The sequence below is a fragment of the Camellia sinensis genome, chromosome 3, assembly GCF_055761805.1.
Source record: "Camellia sinensis isolate YWXY chromosome 3, ASM5576180v1, whole genome shotgun sequence".
Lineage (NCBI taxonomy): Eukaryota > Viridiplantae > Streptophyta > Magnoliopsida > Ericales > Theaceae > Camellia > Camellia sinensis.
This window is the reverse complement of record NC_138963.1, coordinates 205,736,436-205,754,839: the sequence shown is the minus strand read 5'-3', so window position 1 is coordinate 205,754,839 and position 18,404 is coordinate 205,736,436. Positions and strand designations below refer to the sequence as shown.

The following is an 18,404-nucleotide window of genomic DNA, read 5'->3' as shown; positions in this document are numbered from 1 at the left end:
CTCCTCTCCTCCTATGTGAGAGAGCTTGATTGATATAGATATGTATCAATCTGCAGCTCCTCAGAACACCCACGTCCAGGTATGGGCTGGGGTATGGCCTAGAATGACAGCTGCCAGCTGTCTACAGAAATATTTGTTGAAAACCATACTTGGCCGGCCGGCCATCAAAGTGGCCGACCGGCAGTCAAATTGGCCGGCCGGCCATCACATTTGGCCGATAGTAACAAAACACAGCCGGTGGCCTCAAGCCATGGCAGGTGGAGTGTGGGGATGTCCTAAAAGCCATTCCCTGCCCTCCAAAGCAAAAACACAAGTGTTTGGTGCAAAACCAGACACAAAACGGTCGAGTCGAGAGATCTTGAGGCAAGGCGCGTAGCCGAGGCCTTCGGGAACTCAAGACGAACACAAATATGGATGATCACCGAGTGTTCAAGCGGTGACGTCCAAGTCTTGAGGACGGTAAAAAATGGGGTGTCTACACCTATACTCTGAAGGATGAAGCCTGAAGGTGGTGGTTACTAATTCGAAGAAGCAATGGGAATATGATGTGGGCACAGTTTAATGCAATCTTCTATGATAAATATTTTTCCCAATGTTTCAGGGATTGGAAAGTGTCAGAGTTTCAAGAACTTAAACAGGGTAGAATGTATGTAGTTGAGTATGAAGCCAAAGTCACTGAACTAGCACGGTTTGCTCCACATATGGTGGATACTGATTACAAGAAAGCGCGAAAATTTGAAGGCGGACTGGATTTAGAAGTGTTTTGATCGGGTAGGCATATTGAAATTACCTACTTATGTGGAAGTTTTAGACAGATCCTTAGTGGCGGAAGCCACCCTGGCCACGATGAAACAAAAGTAAAGCCCCAGCAACTACAACAACTGATTGGAGAGAAAAAAGGTTTGGGTATAGTTTTAGAAGAGGCCGGTCTCATGTGAGTAAGAAGCAGAATACGGGGACTACAAGCAGCTCGAGTCAGAGCAGTGGGTCTATTCCAGTTTGTTCTAATTGTGGAAGAAGGCATAGGGGCGTTTGCTACCGAGCATCCGGTGCTTGTTTCCAATGTGGCAAGACAGGTCATGTAGTGAAGGATTGCCCACTTGGGTCTGAGAATACTAGCCGTCCTATGGTGAGTTCAGCTGGGTCCGCTCCTACAGCCAAAACAAATGCAAGGGCTAATACTGGGAAAGAACCTCTGAGACAAGGTCGAGTGTTTGCCTTAGTGCCCGGTGACGTACAGAACACTGATACTGTGGTGTCAGGTATACTCCATATATGTTCTCAAAATGCATGTGTACTGATATATTCTGGTTCTACACATTCCTTTGTATCGCATGCTTTTCTCTCGAAAATTGACTAGACCATTAGAACTCATGACATATGTGTTATCTATATCTACACCGTCTGGGGGTTCTATGATGTGTGCCCATGTTTATCCAGCATGTGATATTATGATTGGCGATATGATATTATATGTTGACTTGTTGCCCTTGAACATTGATCATTTTGATTGTATTCTGGGAATGGACTGGTTGACTAAATACTGTGCTACCATTGATTATGCAAGTAAATCTATTGTGGTTAGACCACCGGGTATGCCTGAATTTACTTTTACTGGGAATGGAGTAGTTCCTTCCCCATATCTGATTTCAGCTATGAAAGCTGTAAAACTGCTTAGGAAGGGATGCAGGGGTTACTTGTGTTGTATACTGACTGCGTCATCCGACGGTACTAATGTAGAAACTATCCCGGTTGCTTGTGAATTTGCCGATATGTTTCCAAATGACTTACCTGGGGACTTAGTTGATAGAGAGATTGAATTCACTATTGAGGTATTTCCGAGAACACAACCTATTTCCAAGACCCCCTATAGAATGTCTACCTCAGAACTGAAAAAATTAAAAACTTAACTTCAGGAACTACTGAACAAGAAATTCATCCGTCCAAGCACTTCACCTTGTGGTGCTCCAGTTCTATTTGTCAAAAAGAAAGACGGGTCTTTGAGGCTGTGTATAGACTATCGGGAATTGAACAAAGTAACTATCAAGAACAAATACCCTCTGCCCCGAATAGATAACTTGTTTGACCAACTTCAGGGAGCCCAAGTATTTTTCAAAATTGACCTCAGATCTAGGTATCACCAATTAAAAGTTAAGGCTGAAGACATAGAAAAAACTACATTCAGAACTAGATATGGACATTATGAATTTTTAGTAATGCCGTTTGGGGTGACCAATGCACTTACTGCCTTTATGGACCTTATAAACAGAGTATTTAAATCATTTCTGGATGAATTTATTGTTGTGTTTATTGATGATATCCTAATTTACTCCAAAAGCAGGGAAGAACATGAGAATCACTTGAGAATTGCTCTATAGACCTTGAGAGAAAAGAAATTATACGCTAAATTATCCAAATGTGAATTCTGGCTTGACAGTGTGGCATTTTTGGGACATGTAATCAACAAGGATGGTGTTTCTGTTGACTCTCAAAAAATTGAAGCTATTGTGGACTAGCCTAAATCGACAAATGTGACAGAGGTTAGAAGTTTTTTGCGACTTGCAGGTTACTACAAGAGATTTGTGAGCGACTTTTCCAAACTTGCCATGCCATTGACCCAGTTAACTCAGAAAAATGTGTCATTTGATTAGAATAAATAAAGAGAGACAGCCTTTCAAGAGTTGAAAAACAGGTTAGTGACTGCACCAATTTTAACTTTGCCCAATGGTACTGATGGGTTTCAAGTTTACAGTGATGCTTCCTACAAAGGTTTGGGGTGTGTGTTAATGCAAAACGGAAAAGTGATTGCCTATGCTTCTCGACAACTCCGACCTCATGAAAAGAATTACCCAACACATGATCTTAAATTAGCAGCAGTGGTGTTTGCTTTGAAAATCTGGCGTCACTACTTGTATGGGGTAACTTGTGAAGTGTATACATATCATAAGAGCCTCAAATATTTCTTTACCCAAAAGGAACTGAACATGAGACAAAAAAGGTGGCTAGAATTTATTAAAGACTATGATCTACAGATTTTGTATCATCCGGGGAAGGCAAATACTGTGGCAGATGCCTTGAGTCGAAAATCCATTGCAAATTTGTCATGTTTGTTGTCCAATCGAAAAGAGTTGTTAGATGACCTAGAACGGAATGGGATTGAAATTGTTTTGCGAGAGCAAGGTGGGACTTTAGCTGCTATTTTTGCTCAACCTACAATTATTGAAGAAATCAAACAGAAGCAATGTGAAGATGAGTACTTGAAAAAAAAATCATAGAGGAGTTCGATTCGAAGCCGAGGCCGGGATTTGTATTTGAGAATGATGTGCTGAAATTTCAGGACCGTCTTTGTGTTCTCGATTGTTGTGACTTAAGAAAATGTGTTATGTCTGAAGCCCACAATACTAAATTTGCTATGCATCTAGGGAATACGAAAATGTATCATAATTTGAGATAGAATTTTTTGTGGCCTGGGATGAAAAAGAGTATTGCAGATTTTGTGGCTAGATGTCTACATTGCCAACAGGTTAAAGCTGAACATCATCAACCCACTGGTTTGCTACAACCACTCTCAATACCAAAATGGAAATTGGAGCACATAACCATGGATTTCATAGTGGGTTTGCCTCATTCTTCTCGAGGTATGGACTCTATTTGTGTTATAGTTGATCGTTTAACTAAGTCTGCTCATTTCCTACCTGCTAAATCTATTTACAATGCTGACAAATTGGCCAATATTTATATGACTGAGATTGTGAGATTGCACGGAGTACCAGTATCTATTGTGTCTGATAGGGGTTCAAAGTTTGTGTTAAGATTTTGACAGAGTTTGCAACAATCTTTGGGGACAAAACTAAGGTTGAGTAGTGCCTATCACACACAGACAGATGGACAAACTGAATGAACCAATCAAACTCTGGAAGACATGCTTAGAATGTGTGTATTAGACTTTCAAGGAAGTTGGAAGACCTATTTGCCATTAGCTAAATTTGTGTACAACAACAGTTACTATTCAAGCATTTGAATGGCTCTTTACGAAGCTTTGTATGGAAGAAGATGTCGTTCTCTGATATGTTGGGCTGCGGTAGGTGATAGACCTTTGTTGGGACCAGAACTTGTGCAAGAAACAACCGAGAAGGTGAAACTGATCCAACAACGTCTGAAAACTGCACAGAGTCGGCAGAAGAGTTATGCTGATGTCCGAAAAAGAGACAGGGAATATGAGGTTGGTGATCACGTGTTTATCAAAGTGACCCCGATGAAGGGTCAAACTCAGTTTGGTGTTAAAGGCAAATTGGCGCCAAGATATGTTGGACCATATGAAATCCTTGAAAAGATCAATTCAGTAACCTATTGGGTAGCCTTACCTCCGGTAATGGAACACATGCACAATGTATTTCATGTATCGATGCTTCGAGAGTATTTGAGAGATCCGCTCTATGTCATTGAACCAATACATGTGCTCTTGAAGGACGACTACACTTATGAGGAAAAACCTATCCAGATTGTGAACCGCAGGATCAAAAGATTGAGAAACAAAGAAATACCGCTGGTAAAAGTTGATTGGCAAAATCATAGAGGAACTTATGCTACATGGGAAATAGAAGAAGACATGATGAAAAGACATCCTGAGCTATTTCTGTTAGACCCGATGTTTTTCCAAAATGAAGGTAATCCGAGTTTGGAGGACCAAACTCTTTTAAAGGGGGAATATTGTAACAACCCCGACCTCTGATTAATGTTAATCCATGATTAATTATGCCTAATTAGCAATTAAGGTGAAATTCTGAATTAAACTGCATGTGTGTGATGCATTGTTTGTGTCTATATCTGTTAGGCGTAGAAAGATCTGTTCACGTTTTAGCTTCGGCTTGCAAATTGAAGGCCTTATCGGCATCCGATTCTGGGATTGATTTAATATATGTGTTATGTGGAATTTATAGAATTTTATGGTAGGTTTGATTTAAAATTTGTTACGGAACGATTAAATAAGATTAATTTAATCCCACTTAATGACCTATAACTTTAACTAAATGGGCACCATTCCTTTATAAGTCCACTCATCTCCTTTCCTTGATTTCAAAGCACTTTGAGCCTATTCTAAGGGGAAAAACGTGAGAGAGGAAGAGTAGAGAGAGGTTGAGCTCAAATAAAGAATTGACTAGGAGATTGAAGACAATTTGAAGCTTTGGGTTAGGATCACTCTTGAAATCAACCTTAGGTAAGAACTATACTCTTAAACTTTGTATTTAAGACATTAAGTATTTGAACTCAAGAAAGTTAGGTGGTCAATTAAGCTAAGATTGGAGAATTGAAGCTCAATGCATACATGCATGTGTAATTCATGGCATTTGAGGTTGTTTTCCTAAAGAATTCTTGCATGCATGTCATAATCCTATCTTTGATTTAAAAATTCTTCATGTTCTATGTTATATTGTCATAGTTGATTATGTTTTTGAGTTGAACATTGCATTTGATCATGTTTTGGGAAACTTTGGTTCAAAGAATTGCATACAAGTCATGTACATGAATTATCCTTGAGTTTCACATTAAGTTTTGTTCAATTGGCATGCTTTTGGGCCATGATTTCTTGTTATGATGCTTTAAACATATTGTTTTATAAGTCTCTAAGTGTTTTTCCAAAGTATAGGGCCCAGAAAATTGAGTTTGATGCATTTGAGGTTGATTTTGAGCTTGGCAATCAAATTTGGAAATTCCAGAAATTTGATCCCCGCTCGAGCGAGGAACTTCACGCTCGAGCGTGCACTCTGAGTACATGCACTTCCGCTCGAGCGTCGATGGTCACGCTCGAGCGTGAAATGCATATACCCAGAAGTTTGTGTGTTTTGCAGTCCGCTCGAGCGAGGGAATCCGCACTCGAGCGAGGGTCTGAGTCTCACGCTCGAGCGAGGATCGAGCGTCCGTCGAGCGTGAAAACATGCAACCAGTACTTTTTCAAAAGTTTGCAGTCCGCTCGAGCGGGGAAAGTCACGCTCGAGCGGAGCTTCATTGTCTGCAGGTCCGCTCAAGCGAGGAAATCTACGCTCGAGCATGGACCTTATTTTCAGCAAGTTTTGAAAAATGTTTTCCAATACATTTTTGCATCCTCATTCCATCCTAGGCATTCCTAGGCCATGATTAAGACTCCCTAATGAGGATTAAAAACTAGAAACACACTAAGAGCAACGAAGTTAGTTATGTACAATTCAAGTGTGTGTTTCAGGCGTGTTTCTGTTATGTGTCATGTAGGTCATGTGTCGTATACCGTTTGACTAGTCTGCTCCGTCTGTCTGCCTCGAAGCCAACTGTGAGTAATAACTTAGTAAAGTTATGTTCAACTGTATTTATTTTTTATGTGATAAAGTAAGATCTGTTTTCTGAAGTGCTATATTTTGTACAATGAATGATTGTCCAATTTCTGATATGTATTCGTGGCATCCTTAGCATCATGTGCTGTGTGTTAACTGTTACCCAGTATCGGAGGTTCCATTATGGAACTCAATATGTCTGCACTCCGTTACCCGTACCGGAGGCTCTATCATGGGGCTCAGCATGTTTATTCTCTGTTACCTGGATCTGGAGGTTCCTTTATGGAACTGGTTATTTATAACCCCACGTGTTCTGCATCTGCTCTGTATCTGTTCTGTCAACACTAATGGATGTACCACGTATGCTTAAGCAAGACTTATGACTTCTGTATATGATTTGGACAAGAATATGAATATGAATTTGTTATGAAAACGAATTATGATTTCTGAATCTATATGGACTCATTCATTAAAACCCTTTAATCTGTTATTATTCACTGGGCTTCCGCTCAATGTTTATATTACGTATGTTGGTGAGCCGGTGCGTGATCAGGGCCAGAGTTGACGGCCGACGATTCAGTTTTGTCAGCCAACTCTTGCGCCTCTCGAGGAGGTTCCTGTTGAAGTTCGGTTTTGTGGCTGTTTTTATAATCTGTATTAGATTATGTTGTTGCTAAGTTGTGGGCGAGATTTTTGTCCTGAACGCCTAAGTGTGTTGTGTATATATAACATGTGTGTTGACTTCGCCTGCATTTTATAAAATTTTCAAGCTTTACTGTCTCATGTATGTTATCACAGCTCATTGGACCTTGTCTATTTTGTGTATTTGCTTCCGCAGCCCCTTATTATATGCTAATCTGTCATGAGGCCTTTGATAATCCAAGAATTACTGGTCGGTTGCGATGCTAAACCTATGGGTTTGGGTCGTGACAAAACCAACCAGGAAGCAACAAAAAAAAAAAAAAAAGAACTCCTGAAAACGATATTAAAGGGAGGTGATACAAAAACAAAATAAAGTAGCTAGACAAAAAGAAAGAAAAAGAAAATGTTTGAAAAAAAAGAGGGGAAGATGAGAAAATAAAAAAACAACCAAACCTAATCCATGAAAAAGAACTACTACCTCCAAACCCCCTCCAACCCAAAAACAAAAACCAGAAAAAAAAAATGGAAAAAGAGAAATGACAGTAGTTTAATGGGTTTTTATTTTTATTTTTATTCAAGTAGTTAATGAAATAAGAAAAGGCTTAAGACTTTTTAGGGGTGTAGCAGGGAGACATACCTTAAATAAGAAAAGGCTTAAGACTTTTTGGGGGTGTAGCAGAGAGACATACCTCTCGAGGCATGAGTGTCTTGGGAATAACTTTGTTGAGAGACAAGAACATGACAAAAAAATTAGTTGTAATAGAGAACAAAACCAATAGCAAACTACAGACCCAACTCATTGATGTTAGCTACTTAATAATGCTTTCTTTATTGATCTTTAAAAGTCTTTTTTTGAGATTTTTTAGGCCTAAAATATTGAAGGAAATCTCACCCGATGACATGCTGACCACCATCACGAACATCATGTGAAATCAAACCCATGAGGCCTATGCTACCTCCTCCATAGACCAGATCAATGTTCCTTGAGACCTTCAAGAGACCAAAGTCAAATCAGTCCACAAAGTGTTTGTAACAATGTCTATGCAATCCCACCATCTCATTATCCCCTTTATCACAGCCCAAAATACATGGCTTGCTCCTTAAAATTATCTTTACCCATTTCCTAATCCACATTATTTTAACAATCATGTTACATGAGAAAAAAGTAAAGAAAATTAAACAATTTGTTTATGTAGATTTGTTTTTTTTTTTTTTTTTTTTTTTTTTTTTTTGCTTCTTAAACTAATTTTAGAAGGAATACAAAATACAATTCAAATGCATAATTAGTCCAAACATAAAAGATCACTATCATACCAAATATAATAAAAATTGTATTTTAATTTTACTTATTTTAATTACACACACATCATGCTAATTATTATATAAATTTAATGATTAAATTGTGTTTCAATAAGAGGTTTGTTAGTAGAATTAACCAAAAGAATAATTAACCTTGGGCCACTGGAGAAAAGTTTCAGAAATTGGCCCAAGAAAAAACACCATCTTCTAAAATTAGACATGCACCCTGTAAGCATCTCCAATGCACTAGGCATATAATACTTATTAGTTAAAATGCCTAGTGTGATTCACTTTTTTCAATTCCAATGCACTAGGCATATGATTAGGCATTTTGGCTCAGCTCATATTCACTAGCTACATGTAGCTAGCCTTCAACGCTAGGCAAAACATATTCAATCATTAGGATCATTTCCCTCCATCTTTGTTGTTGACGTGGCATTCTATAAAATTAATAGTATTTGGATAAATAGCTAAAATAAAGAGCATGGTTGGAGTAAAAACATAAAACAGTTGATAGGCAAAATAAAATATATACTTTATAGTAATATTTAGATAGGTAAAATGCCTACTACCGTTGGAGATGCTCCATTTGACCTGCCGACTGCTCAAATGGCTTCTTCTTCATCAATCAACACTTTCTCATTCAACTCTCAACCAGACCTTCACAATCCCAACCCCTAAAACACACTACTTTGTTCAAATCCCTCAAACTATATAACCCAATACACCCACTCAAACCACTCTCTCTCTCTCTCTCTCTCTCTCTCTCTCTCTCTTCTCTAACCTCTAACCCATACACAGATGATGTAGAGTAGAGAGAAAGATAGGACTTGCCAGAAGGCAGGGGTGATCTAAGCATTTTGCCATTGCTCATTATACACATCCGATGACTTGAAGTAAAGCTGCACAAACAATGTTATACTATAGTGATTACATTGCCAAAGTGGGAAGAGGTACAATCTCTAAAATTTCTTCTTTCTTGAATAGGAGGTGAAAAACTAGTGAAGTGAAACGTAGGTGTTTGTGCAAGATAATTCTATACATCATTTCCCGATTACTTGATATGATCTAAGTTGAAATTGCAAATGACTTAACAAATGGTTGACCATATCTTAAAAAATTCAATGAAAGAAATTGACTGCCAATCGCAACAAATTTTAACAAAGAAGCAGATAATAGCAGGCCTTTAAACCATTTTTTTTCTCCACAGGGATTTTCATCTTGGCCCTCATTCTTGCACTCTACATGGTTCAAATGCTAATAATCACTACAACAAAATTGGTCTATAACCACGTTTTTTAGACAACGTTTATTTGAAAAACGTTGTGGAAGATAAAAAAGTGAAATTAAGACACGCGTGTTCCCCTTTAAACGGTGCTCCGTCTCCCTCTGTTCCCATTTCTCTTTCCGTCATTTTGTTTTCTCTCTCCATTTCTCTCTATCTTTTTCTCTCTTCATCCTAGATCTAGGGTTTTCTCTATCTCCTCATGGTCCTTGAGAGATGCACCAAGGTTGATTCCGATCACTTGTTTAGATCTAATTCTAAATCCACTGATTCTTGCATTCATTTTGTTGAAATTTCTTGATGGTTTTGTTTTTCTTGATTCTGATTCTAATGACTTTGCAGAGGAAGATGGTTCGGTTGAGTTTCACAAATCAGCGGGGTTGCGAGACCGAGGAGTGAAGAAGGATCAAAATCATCGGGATCCAGACAGGGACCGGGACCGAGACCGATTGAATCGGAGCAAGTGGAAACCAGCCGATGAAATGATAGGCTTTTCTGTTCCAAGGAAAGCTCGAACAGGTGTGGATTAGACTGTTCTGAATCGCCTATTTTGTATTGAGAGGTTGGTAAATTTTGCTAATCGATGGCGTTGGATGCCCTCTGCCTGTTGAAGCTCCTCCTCAGGTCTGGTCCTCCCGTCGCTACTATCCCTCAGGTCCTCTCTCTCTCTCTCTCTCTCTCTCTCTCTCTCTATTGCTCCATCAGATCTTCGATCCGGCCTCTCTTCAGTCGAGTTTTACTCTTTTTAATCTTTTCACTTGCTATTTTTGGTCTGCTCTCTTTTCAATAGAATCTCATTCACTTTGATCTTTTTGTTTTTCAATCTCACTATTTTCAATTTTTTCAATCTATGTTTGTATATTGGTAGAACATAATTTATGTTTGTATATTGGTGGAACAATGCCTTTTATTTTGCAGCTTGGCAACTACAATTCCTTTGAGGGGTTCTGTACTGCAGGCCATACATCAATCAACTCTTCAAAGGAGCCGGTAGTCTCGACAAAAGCTTTGAAGGTAAACCCAAGTTGTAAATTTTTATTTATTTTATTTAGTTCAGGTTTTCACAGTAGCCAAATGCTTACTAATTTTCAGATCAAGCTAATTTCTTACCTTTTCAACTTTTAGGTACACCATAAATTGTGAAACCAGAAAAACCTATTGATAATGAGGTACTTGTCCTGAAATCTAGATGCTTGCATATATATAATATATTTTATAAGAGAAACTTGATGATTTGAATTACAGATTACAAACCTTTGTTTCATGCTCGTCTCACCTATTTATATTTACTTTTAGTACATGTAAGAGAATGAAATTAGTTGTAAGTTGATCTCCAGTTTTACTCTGTTTTGTAGTTGCAAAACAGATCACAACAAAAGAGTTTCTCTACTAACTGATTAACTACTAGTTTGTTTGGCATGTCAATTCTGGGATTTCTAGGATAATTATTTTGGTGAATTATCGTGTTTGAATTGAGTAGAATTCTGCCAAAATCAAATTTTCTATATATAAATCTTATACTACATAAAATCTTCCACCAAAAAAATATTTAAGTGGCTAAGTCTGGAACTCCAGACTTTTTCTTTGTTTCATGATGGACCTAGAGATATTTGTTCTAAAGTTTTTGTTGTTTTTATTGCAAATGCTTTCTTGATAAGCTTCATTTTCATGATCCAGAGGAAACATGGTAGTGATGATATGCGCTGTACCTCACTACGACTATGGTTTGGAATTAATATATTGTTTGTTTTTCTAATAAGTTGGGGGTTAAATTATATCTATATTGCTTCTTAATTATATCAATTTGGTTTTTTTATTTATTTAATTACATCAATTTTATCATTGAATTTTTAACATTGTGTCAATTGTTCGCTGGGTTAAGGGTTGGATGACTCTCTATTTACACCACAAAAAGTTTCATTACGCCCACTTATTTTTTTACTTTTTTTATTATAATTTTGTCTCTCTATAAAATCATTATTAAGATCCAAATCCTAAAAATTGAAAACACGTTTCTCAACCAACTCACCCCTTCTCTCCATTGGTCATCACATGGTGGTTGCAAAAGGTATGTATTGAGTATTTACATCAGCAACTTGTTAACGAAAAAAAAAATGATTTTTTTATTAGGGTTATTTTGCCTACTTTTTTAGATCCATCCAACAAAAGTTACTAGTTATTGTATATGTAAGACTGACCATAATCATAGATATACTCTTGTTTAATAAAGTCCAAAGGAAATTAACAAAAATAAATAAATAAAGTCCAAGGCATATTTCACAAGTAACATATTAAGAATCACTTCAAAATGACACCTTCATAGAAATTTAGTTGCACCAACTAAAAATGGAAATTTCGTTATTCAAAAATTTGGTCACAACTAACAAGCCAATCCTCAGAAGTGGCTGGCCTGCCACCTGCCTTGTCGTGAAGGAAGTACAACTACCAAATTACCAATCATATATAGAGAAAATGGACAATTAGTGTATAACATTTTATTAAGAATTCCAAACATAAACTAAAAAGAATAGTCAATAAACTTAATTGTAACAACAACACATAAATCTATCTATGGTTTGGATTGTTATGATCAGATTTATTTACTTTTGTCTAAGGCTTAACAAATGAAAAATCAATACTATGAGATTCATGATCATTTCTTTGTGATTTAACATGAGGTCTTGTCGTTGAATCATACCTACCATGAGCGAAAATCTCAGTTTCTGAGAGCTTAGTATCAAGATCAGATTGGTAAGATCTCGGAGAATTGGGAACACTTTCGAGTTCTGGTCCTGCACTTGAGGACACTTTGTGCTTGTGGAGCAAATATATGGGTGATGAGCCTCGGCTAGGTGTATTTTCACCACTCGTTAACCCAGAAACAGAATTATCTGGTGTTCCTCCTTCCTTTTTTCTTAGTTTCTTTCTATCCTTAGCAGCCTTTTGCCATTTCTTTAGAGCCTTTGCTGTCTGCTCCTCAAAAATTGCTTTCTTCATGTGAGATCCCATCATGTGAGATCCCATCTACATATACATACATCACAAACCATTAATGGGTATGTGTGAAATGTTTTAAACATTTGAGATGTAAGAACATTTGATAAGAAATTGTTTGAACCATCCATGTATCCATTCAAAATGTGAGATGTAATTAAGAAATTGTTTGAACATTTAATGAGAAGAATTTTGTGGGTATGTCTTGAATCTAACTTGGATTATCACCTGATTAATGGGTAAATGGCGAGGTAAATGGTTTGTGTATTTGGGTCTTTTTTGTCTCAATTTGGCACTATTGGGATCCTTGTATATATTGGGTTCTATGGCTTTGTGTATGGTTTTGAGAGCTTCTGTCACATATAGTTGCATTGAGGTAGTTGATTCATTGTGTTCTCTATATATATGAAATTCCTCTGTTGTTCTTCACCCTTGAACGTAGATTTACAATCGAATCATGTAAATACTTGCACACTTGTGTGCTTATTTTTTGTAAATTATTTTTTAATTTATGATTTCACTATCTTCTTTGTAGATAGTGAAATCATCTTCTACTTTAATCATGATTTGGCAGTTCATTTAATTGAAAGACTTGGCTTCAATGAATGCAGATGAGCAACACAACGAGCCAAAGAGCTCTTATTTCAACTTACCAGCATTGGATCTTTCCATTGCATTCCCCCAAGCGACTCTGGCTTCAATCTTTCCTCCTTGCAGTAAGATTGATAAATTTTATTCTTATAGAGATTTACGGTATATTTTTTTGTTTTGTTTAAGGTTGGGTGTATGATTTTTTAAATACTTGCATACATACATATGTTGATATTATGCTGATGTATGTTTGAAATTATAACCAATAGTCGTATACTTATGGGTGATGGATGATGAGGTCTCTGATACTTTCTTGGTTTATCAACAACAGCACTAGCAGGATCTGAAACATAGAAGCAGAAATATTTACCTTCATTGGCACAATTAAAAACCATAGGTTCTTGGGTAAGGATTTGTACTTTTTTTGTTTTAGCATGTGTCTAGATTCCTAATATTACGTCAGTGGTTGTCTCTGCTGCAAGCATGCAGCAATGATCTTTTATTCACTCAACAGGGTTTGACTGAGCCTGGCTATGGAAGTGATGCAAGTTCTCTAAAAACAACAGTGACAAAGGTCCAGCGCCACTTGTTATTATTATTATTTTTTTATGTATAATCGATTTTTATTGGGTAATTTGATTCACTAGATGATGATTGCATGTGTGTCTGTGGTTTTGTTTGCTAAGAGATGGATAAGGAGAATAAGAGGAATGGCTTTGTTTGCTGATAGATGATGTTTCTATTTGTTAAAATTGTTGTTATACCTTGTCAAGTCAAAACTTTCATAGCCATTTCTCATCTCCGATGCACATTTGAAAGTCTTTTCTTTCTTTGTAGCCATAGATTTAGCATTTAAGAACGTGTTTATCCTGTTAATTATACCTGTGGAGAACAAGAAAGTTACTGTGAAGGTTTGTTCACTTGACATTTTGATTTCTGCTTAACACCTTTTTTTTGTTCATGCAACATAGTTCAATGATGTCACTTTTTTTTTTTTAATAGGAAGAAGAACAAGAACAAATATGTTAAATTTCATCTCTTTTCTATTTCCACTTTACTATAAGTGCTTGCAGTTTTCAATTGCTTCACTTGTGTTTCTGTCTTTATTGGTGGAGATGCGAAGTTACCTTTCATTGGGTACCAGACTGATTTCAAGCTGTTTTGTCAGACTAGAAAATGCTAAAAAAGTTAAACTATGTTTATATTGTTCATTTAACTTAGCTTGAAAATCTTAAAAAAGTTAAACTATGTTTATATTGTTCATTAAACTATGTTCAATGTTTATATTGCTTCCTTCAATAATGTTCATGAAAATTTTATAATTGTTTATATTCATTTAACTTTTTTAACATACTAATGTTTTGATGTCTAAATTAACTGTTCTTTTTTCTTATGACACTACACTCTGTGGAGAGGTTGGCTCAGTAGGTGTATGTACTGGTTGAGTATTCATGGTTGTCTAAGCATGTTGCATATTAAAAATCATGCCCACTTGATTATGTCATTTGCCACATAAAAATATGATGGTTAGTCTTGTGAGCTTGACAGGCTTCATTTGACACCATTTCACCATAAACACAAATTGTATTTCATTTTGTGTGTTATAACAGACTTTTTCCATAGGTATTATTGGGTATCACACTTCCTGAATTAGATATATTGGACACTTTTGGTCAAAAGCATTCTGGTGGAGAGGGTTCCATTCCAGCTTCAACAAGCGACAATAGTACTGCAGCTGCTTACAAAGATCCTCAGATATCAATCCATGGGTACTTATATCCTTCTTTTTTTCAGTTTTTCTTTTCCTTTCCCAAATAACTGTGAAGACTATTGAGTTCTTTTTATGAATTTCTATGTTCAGTGCTAGTTGGTGATCTTGCAGGTTGATATGCTATTTTACTGATGCTTTATTTTGGTTTTGACTTTATAATTTCTTTTCCCTAAATAGTAGTGCCACAAAGAAGAAACGAGTATCAAGAATCATTGGTGGGGGTCTGCGCCAGTTCAGTATCATAAGTCAGTAATTTCTTTTATATAGACTTGATTGATTCATGCATATTTTATAGCATCAGGTTCTATTCTAGTGTATGCTCAATTAAATCATTCCATCAATGAAGCTTGGCTATATTAATCTTTTAATTAATTAATTATTATTTTTATTTCTGAACAACGGCATATAAAATTTCCATGTGAAGGCAGTCACTTGTGCAAAATAATACTAAGGTTAGGTTTGGGTAACGGCCTTTAACTTTTAGATGAATCTATGCATTGAGTAATATTAGTGAGGACAACTCTACAACTATATTTAATTACTCGTTTTGGTAAAAATTTGAATCTGCTTCAATTGTTTCTCAGTTTGTAAGAAAGTGGAGAGCAAGGGAAAAACCACATATAGTGAGGTATTTTTTCTTTCTTTCATCCCTTTCCCCCTTTCCTTGTCTTTCTCTTGTGACGCAAATTTTAAAGCTTGGTTTGCTAAAGGTAAAAAGAAGCGCTAGGGAAGAGAGTCGAGATTTCGCCATGCTAATAATCATTTCAGTGTAGTTCCCATGTAAATTGATAAAGTACTATTTTTCATTGCTTGCAATTGCTTGGAAAGAAAAAAAAAATGTGATTTACACCAATAGCAACCAACAATATGTAGATGATTTGGCTTTTGATTTTGTGAAGCTACAAGAGATTATCTTAAAAATATCATTTTGCATCCTAAAAGTGTTTTGTAGTTTCTATAACATTGGTCATTCAACTCTTGGTTTATTTTTTATTTCTTGCTGAGTTACCTAGATCATGGTCCACCAAAAAATGGGGAAAAGACACCCTTTGATGGCTGGAAGTTTATTCTATTTAATCTTTGTTACCCTGTAGCCCATCATGCTTTATGCTTGTCTCTAGTATATTTTGATACAATTCCTGTTTGGGAGTCTAAAACTTCAAGCTAACCGTTTTATCGCTTTGGTTATATGATGTTTGTTGTATATGTACCATTCAATCTAGCTCTGTTTATCCAGTTTTCTGAAATTTTATTTTAGTTGTTCCAACAAAAACAACCTAAGGTTAGAATTGCCAAGCCTTTAAATTCCAATCGAAATGGAAACCCAGGGCAATTTAGAATTAACAAGTTGTGTTGATTATGTGTGCTCTCATTTTTCATTTTATTTTTGATCAGGGTGTTATGAAGATAATTAGTATCAACAAATAGACTTATGTTGGTGGCAAAGTAAAGATTGGATTGCAGATTGGTTTGCACAGTTGAACAACAAAATGGGGGATGATTTGAAGAAAATTCAGACTGAGTGCATGATTGAGATTTGGAAAGTTGTATAAATTTCCAAGGAGATAAAGTGAAATTTTTAGTCTTCAATTTTGCATTATAATTCAAAATTGAGCCAACCTATGTTCTTAGTTAATTTTCAATCTTTGTTCCTAGTTAAATTTATATAAATTTTCAGCTAATTCTCAATCTCTCTCTAGTTAAATTCTCAATTAATTGGGCTTTCTGTTCTTTAAAAAAAAAATGGTGTTTTTTGGAAAAAAAAAGTCGCTAAATGAAGTCATCATGACATCATATTTGAGGCAAGTACGAAAATGAAGAAAGGTGGCGTTTTGTGAAAAAACGCCACTAAATGATGTCAGCATTATGTCATACACAGAGAAGTTAGCGGCGTTAAGTATTTGGCGGCGTTTTTAAAAAAATGCTGCCTAATGTGTTTAGCGACGTTTTTGAAGCGTTGCTAAGCTATTGCGGCGGCCGTATCTACGACAAAAATCTTAAACGTCGTAAAATCTTATTGTGACGTTTTTAAGTTCTATAGCGGCGTTTTTGAAACGCCGCTAAAAGTCAATTTTCTTGCAGTGAATTTTGTTTGGTCTTAGCCAGACACTATGTTATTGAGACCTTTTCATCGTAGAGAATGGTTTTTAATAGACCCTTTGTGCTTTCCATTGTCCTATAGTGGTTCATGTTAAACACTTGACATTTCTTAACACATTTGAAGGTTAATTAAGCCTTATTTCCCAAACAAGAAAAATTATTTCATAGCATATCCAACCTACGGACACAATAACAGCTACTGCCAAAGCATTAGTGAACTTCCTGTAAATATCTAGTTTTGCCAACATGCATCGAGCCTGCTACATCACATCGATAAACAAATGTTACTTCGGTGAATTTTTTCAGAATTCAGGCAACAATACTTATATCACTTATCAATAAAAACAGCAACGCAGGTGTCATTTCAGAATCTCCCCAATTTTTACTCTCAACTTCTCATTCTTCGAAAACCCACTTAAATTCTCTCACCCCCCAAAACATTTTCCACCTTTTGCACTGAAAATATTGTAGTTTTGTTTGTATATATAAATGAAAAGCACACACATTCGCCAAAACAAATAGAAACAGGCAGGTGAAGAGCACACACATTCATCAAACACATTCATAGCACTTTGAATCAACCAATCAACCCTTCACACCCTCTCTCCTCTCTCTCTCAATCTCCAATCTCTGCATCACTTTCTAGGGTTCCAATCCCACACTCATACTTGCATAGACAAAAATGGAGTATCACTTTTCACAGATTGAACACGAGATTTAATTGTGAAACTGTTGCATAATGCATTGGATTAAAACTGTGGTTTAGGGTTGATTTATTTATTTATTTTTAGTTAAATCCAATGAAGAGTGTTTGATTCCAATGAAGAAAAAAGAAGAGAAAAAGAGGAGAGGAAAGGCAATGAGAGTAGATGATAGCAGATGAGAGATATACCTGGATGCCAGACGAAGAATCGGTGGGAAGTCGCTGCTGCTGTTGCTACAAACAGTTTGTAAGGGTAACACGAGAGTGAGAGCGAGAGATTGTGAGGGTCTGTGCGAGCGAGTATGAGGGGAAAGAAAAGGAGAGGAGATGAGGGTTACCTAGAACTCTTTCCATGTTGGTGCTATTGGGGTTGTAAGAGGTGATATCCATGTACTGACCGAGATCGAGGGCGAGATCGAGAGAGAGTGGGCGGCGATGTCGGCTTGGTGAAGGTGGATCAACAAACTAATGCCGGCAGGAGTGAACTTGTAGATGAAAGATAGAGATGAGAAGAAAGAGAGAGAGAGAGAGAGAGAGAGAGAGAAGATGGAAGATGGAAGATGGAAGATGGAAAGCGAGAGAGAGAGAGAGAGAGAGAATAAGAGAGGGAAAACGAAATAATTAGGGCGCCAAACGTTTGAGAAATTTGGGAATGTTGGGGGTTTTGTGGCTATTAGCAATGGCACAATGATGCCCATCGCAAAAAATAAAAAT

The 18,404-nt window shown here is 36.6% G+C and overlaps 1 protein-coding gene across 8 annotated transcripts; it reads left to right on the top strand.

Annotated features, from left to right (window-relative positions):
• The first annotated feature begins 9,578 nt into the window (after positions 1–9,578).
• Positions 9,579–16,576, top strand: LOC145823054 (uncharacterized). Of its 8 annotated transcripts, none has more exons than XM_082922005.1 (9): positions 9,587–9,757; positions 9,874–10,050; positions 10,156–10,186; positions 10,450–10,545; positions 10,657–10,700; positions 13,061–13,241; positions 14,740–14,885; positions 15,065–15,132; positions 15,472–15,892. In XM_082922005.1, exons 6-9 carry the CDS (start codon positions 13,131–13,133, stop codon positions 15,612–15,614), a joined length of 468 nt encoding a protein of 155 aa, XP_082778131.1. In that variant the 5' UTR covers positions 9,587–9,757; positions 9,874–10,050; positions 10,156–10,186; positions 10,450–10,545; positions 10,657–10,700; positions 13,061–13,130; the 3' UTR covers positions 15,615–15,892. The 8 variants fall into 8 exon arrangements, with proteins under 8 accessions (XP_082778129.1, XP_082778127.1, XP_082778125.1 ...); XM_082922004.1 differs by having other exon boundaries at positions 10,145–10,186; XM_082922006.1 differs by having other exon boundaries at positions 9,591–9,757; positions 10,145–10,186; positions 13,137–13,241.
• The last annotated feature ends 1,828 nt before the right edge of the window (positions 16,577–18,404 follow it).

Excerpts from the sequence above, each read along its gene's own strand:
- LOC145823054 (XM_082921998.1), top strand. The coding sequence starts at position 10,115 with ATGGCGTTGGATGCCCTCTGCCTGTTGAAGCTCCTCCTCAGGTCTGGT. Across the intron at positions 13,242-14,739 it reads TTCAATCTTTCCTCCTTGCA|GTATTATTGGGTATCACACT; the intron begins GTAAGATTGATA and ends CTTTTTCCATAG. Across the intron at positions 14,886-15,064 it reads CCTCAGATATCAATCCATGG|TAGTGCCACAAAGAAGAAAC; the intron begins GTACTTATATCC and ends TTCCCTAAATAG.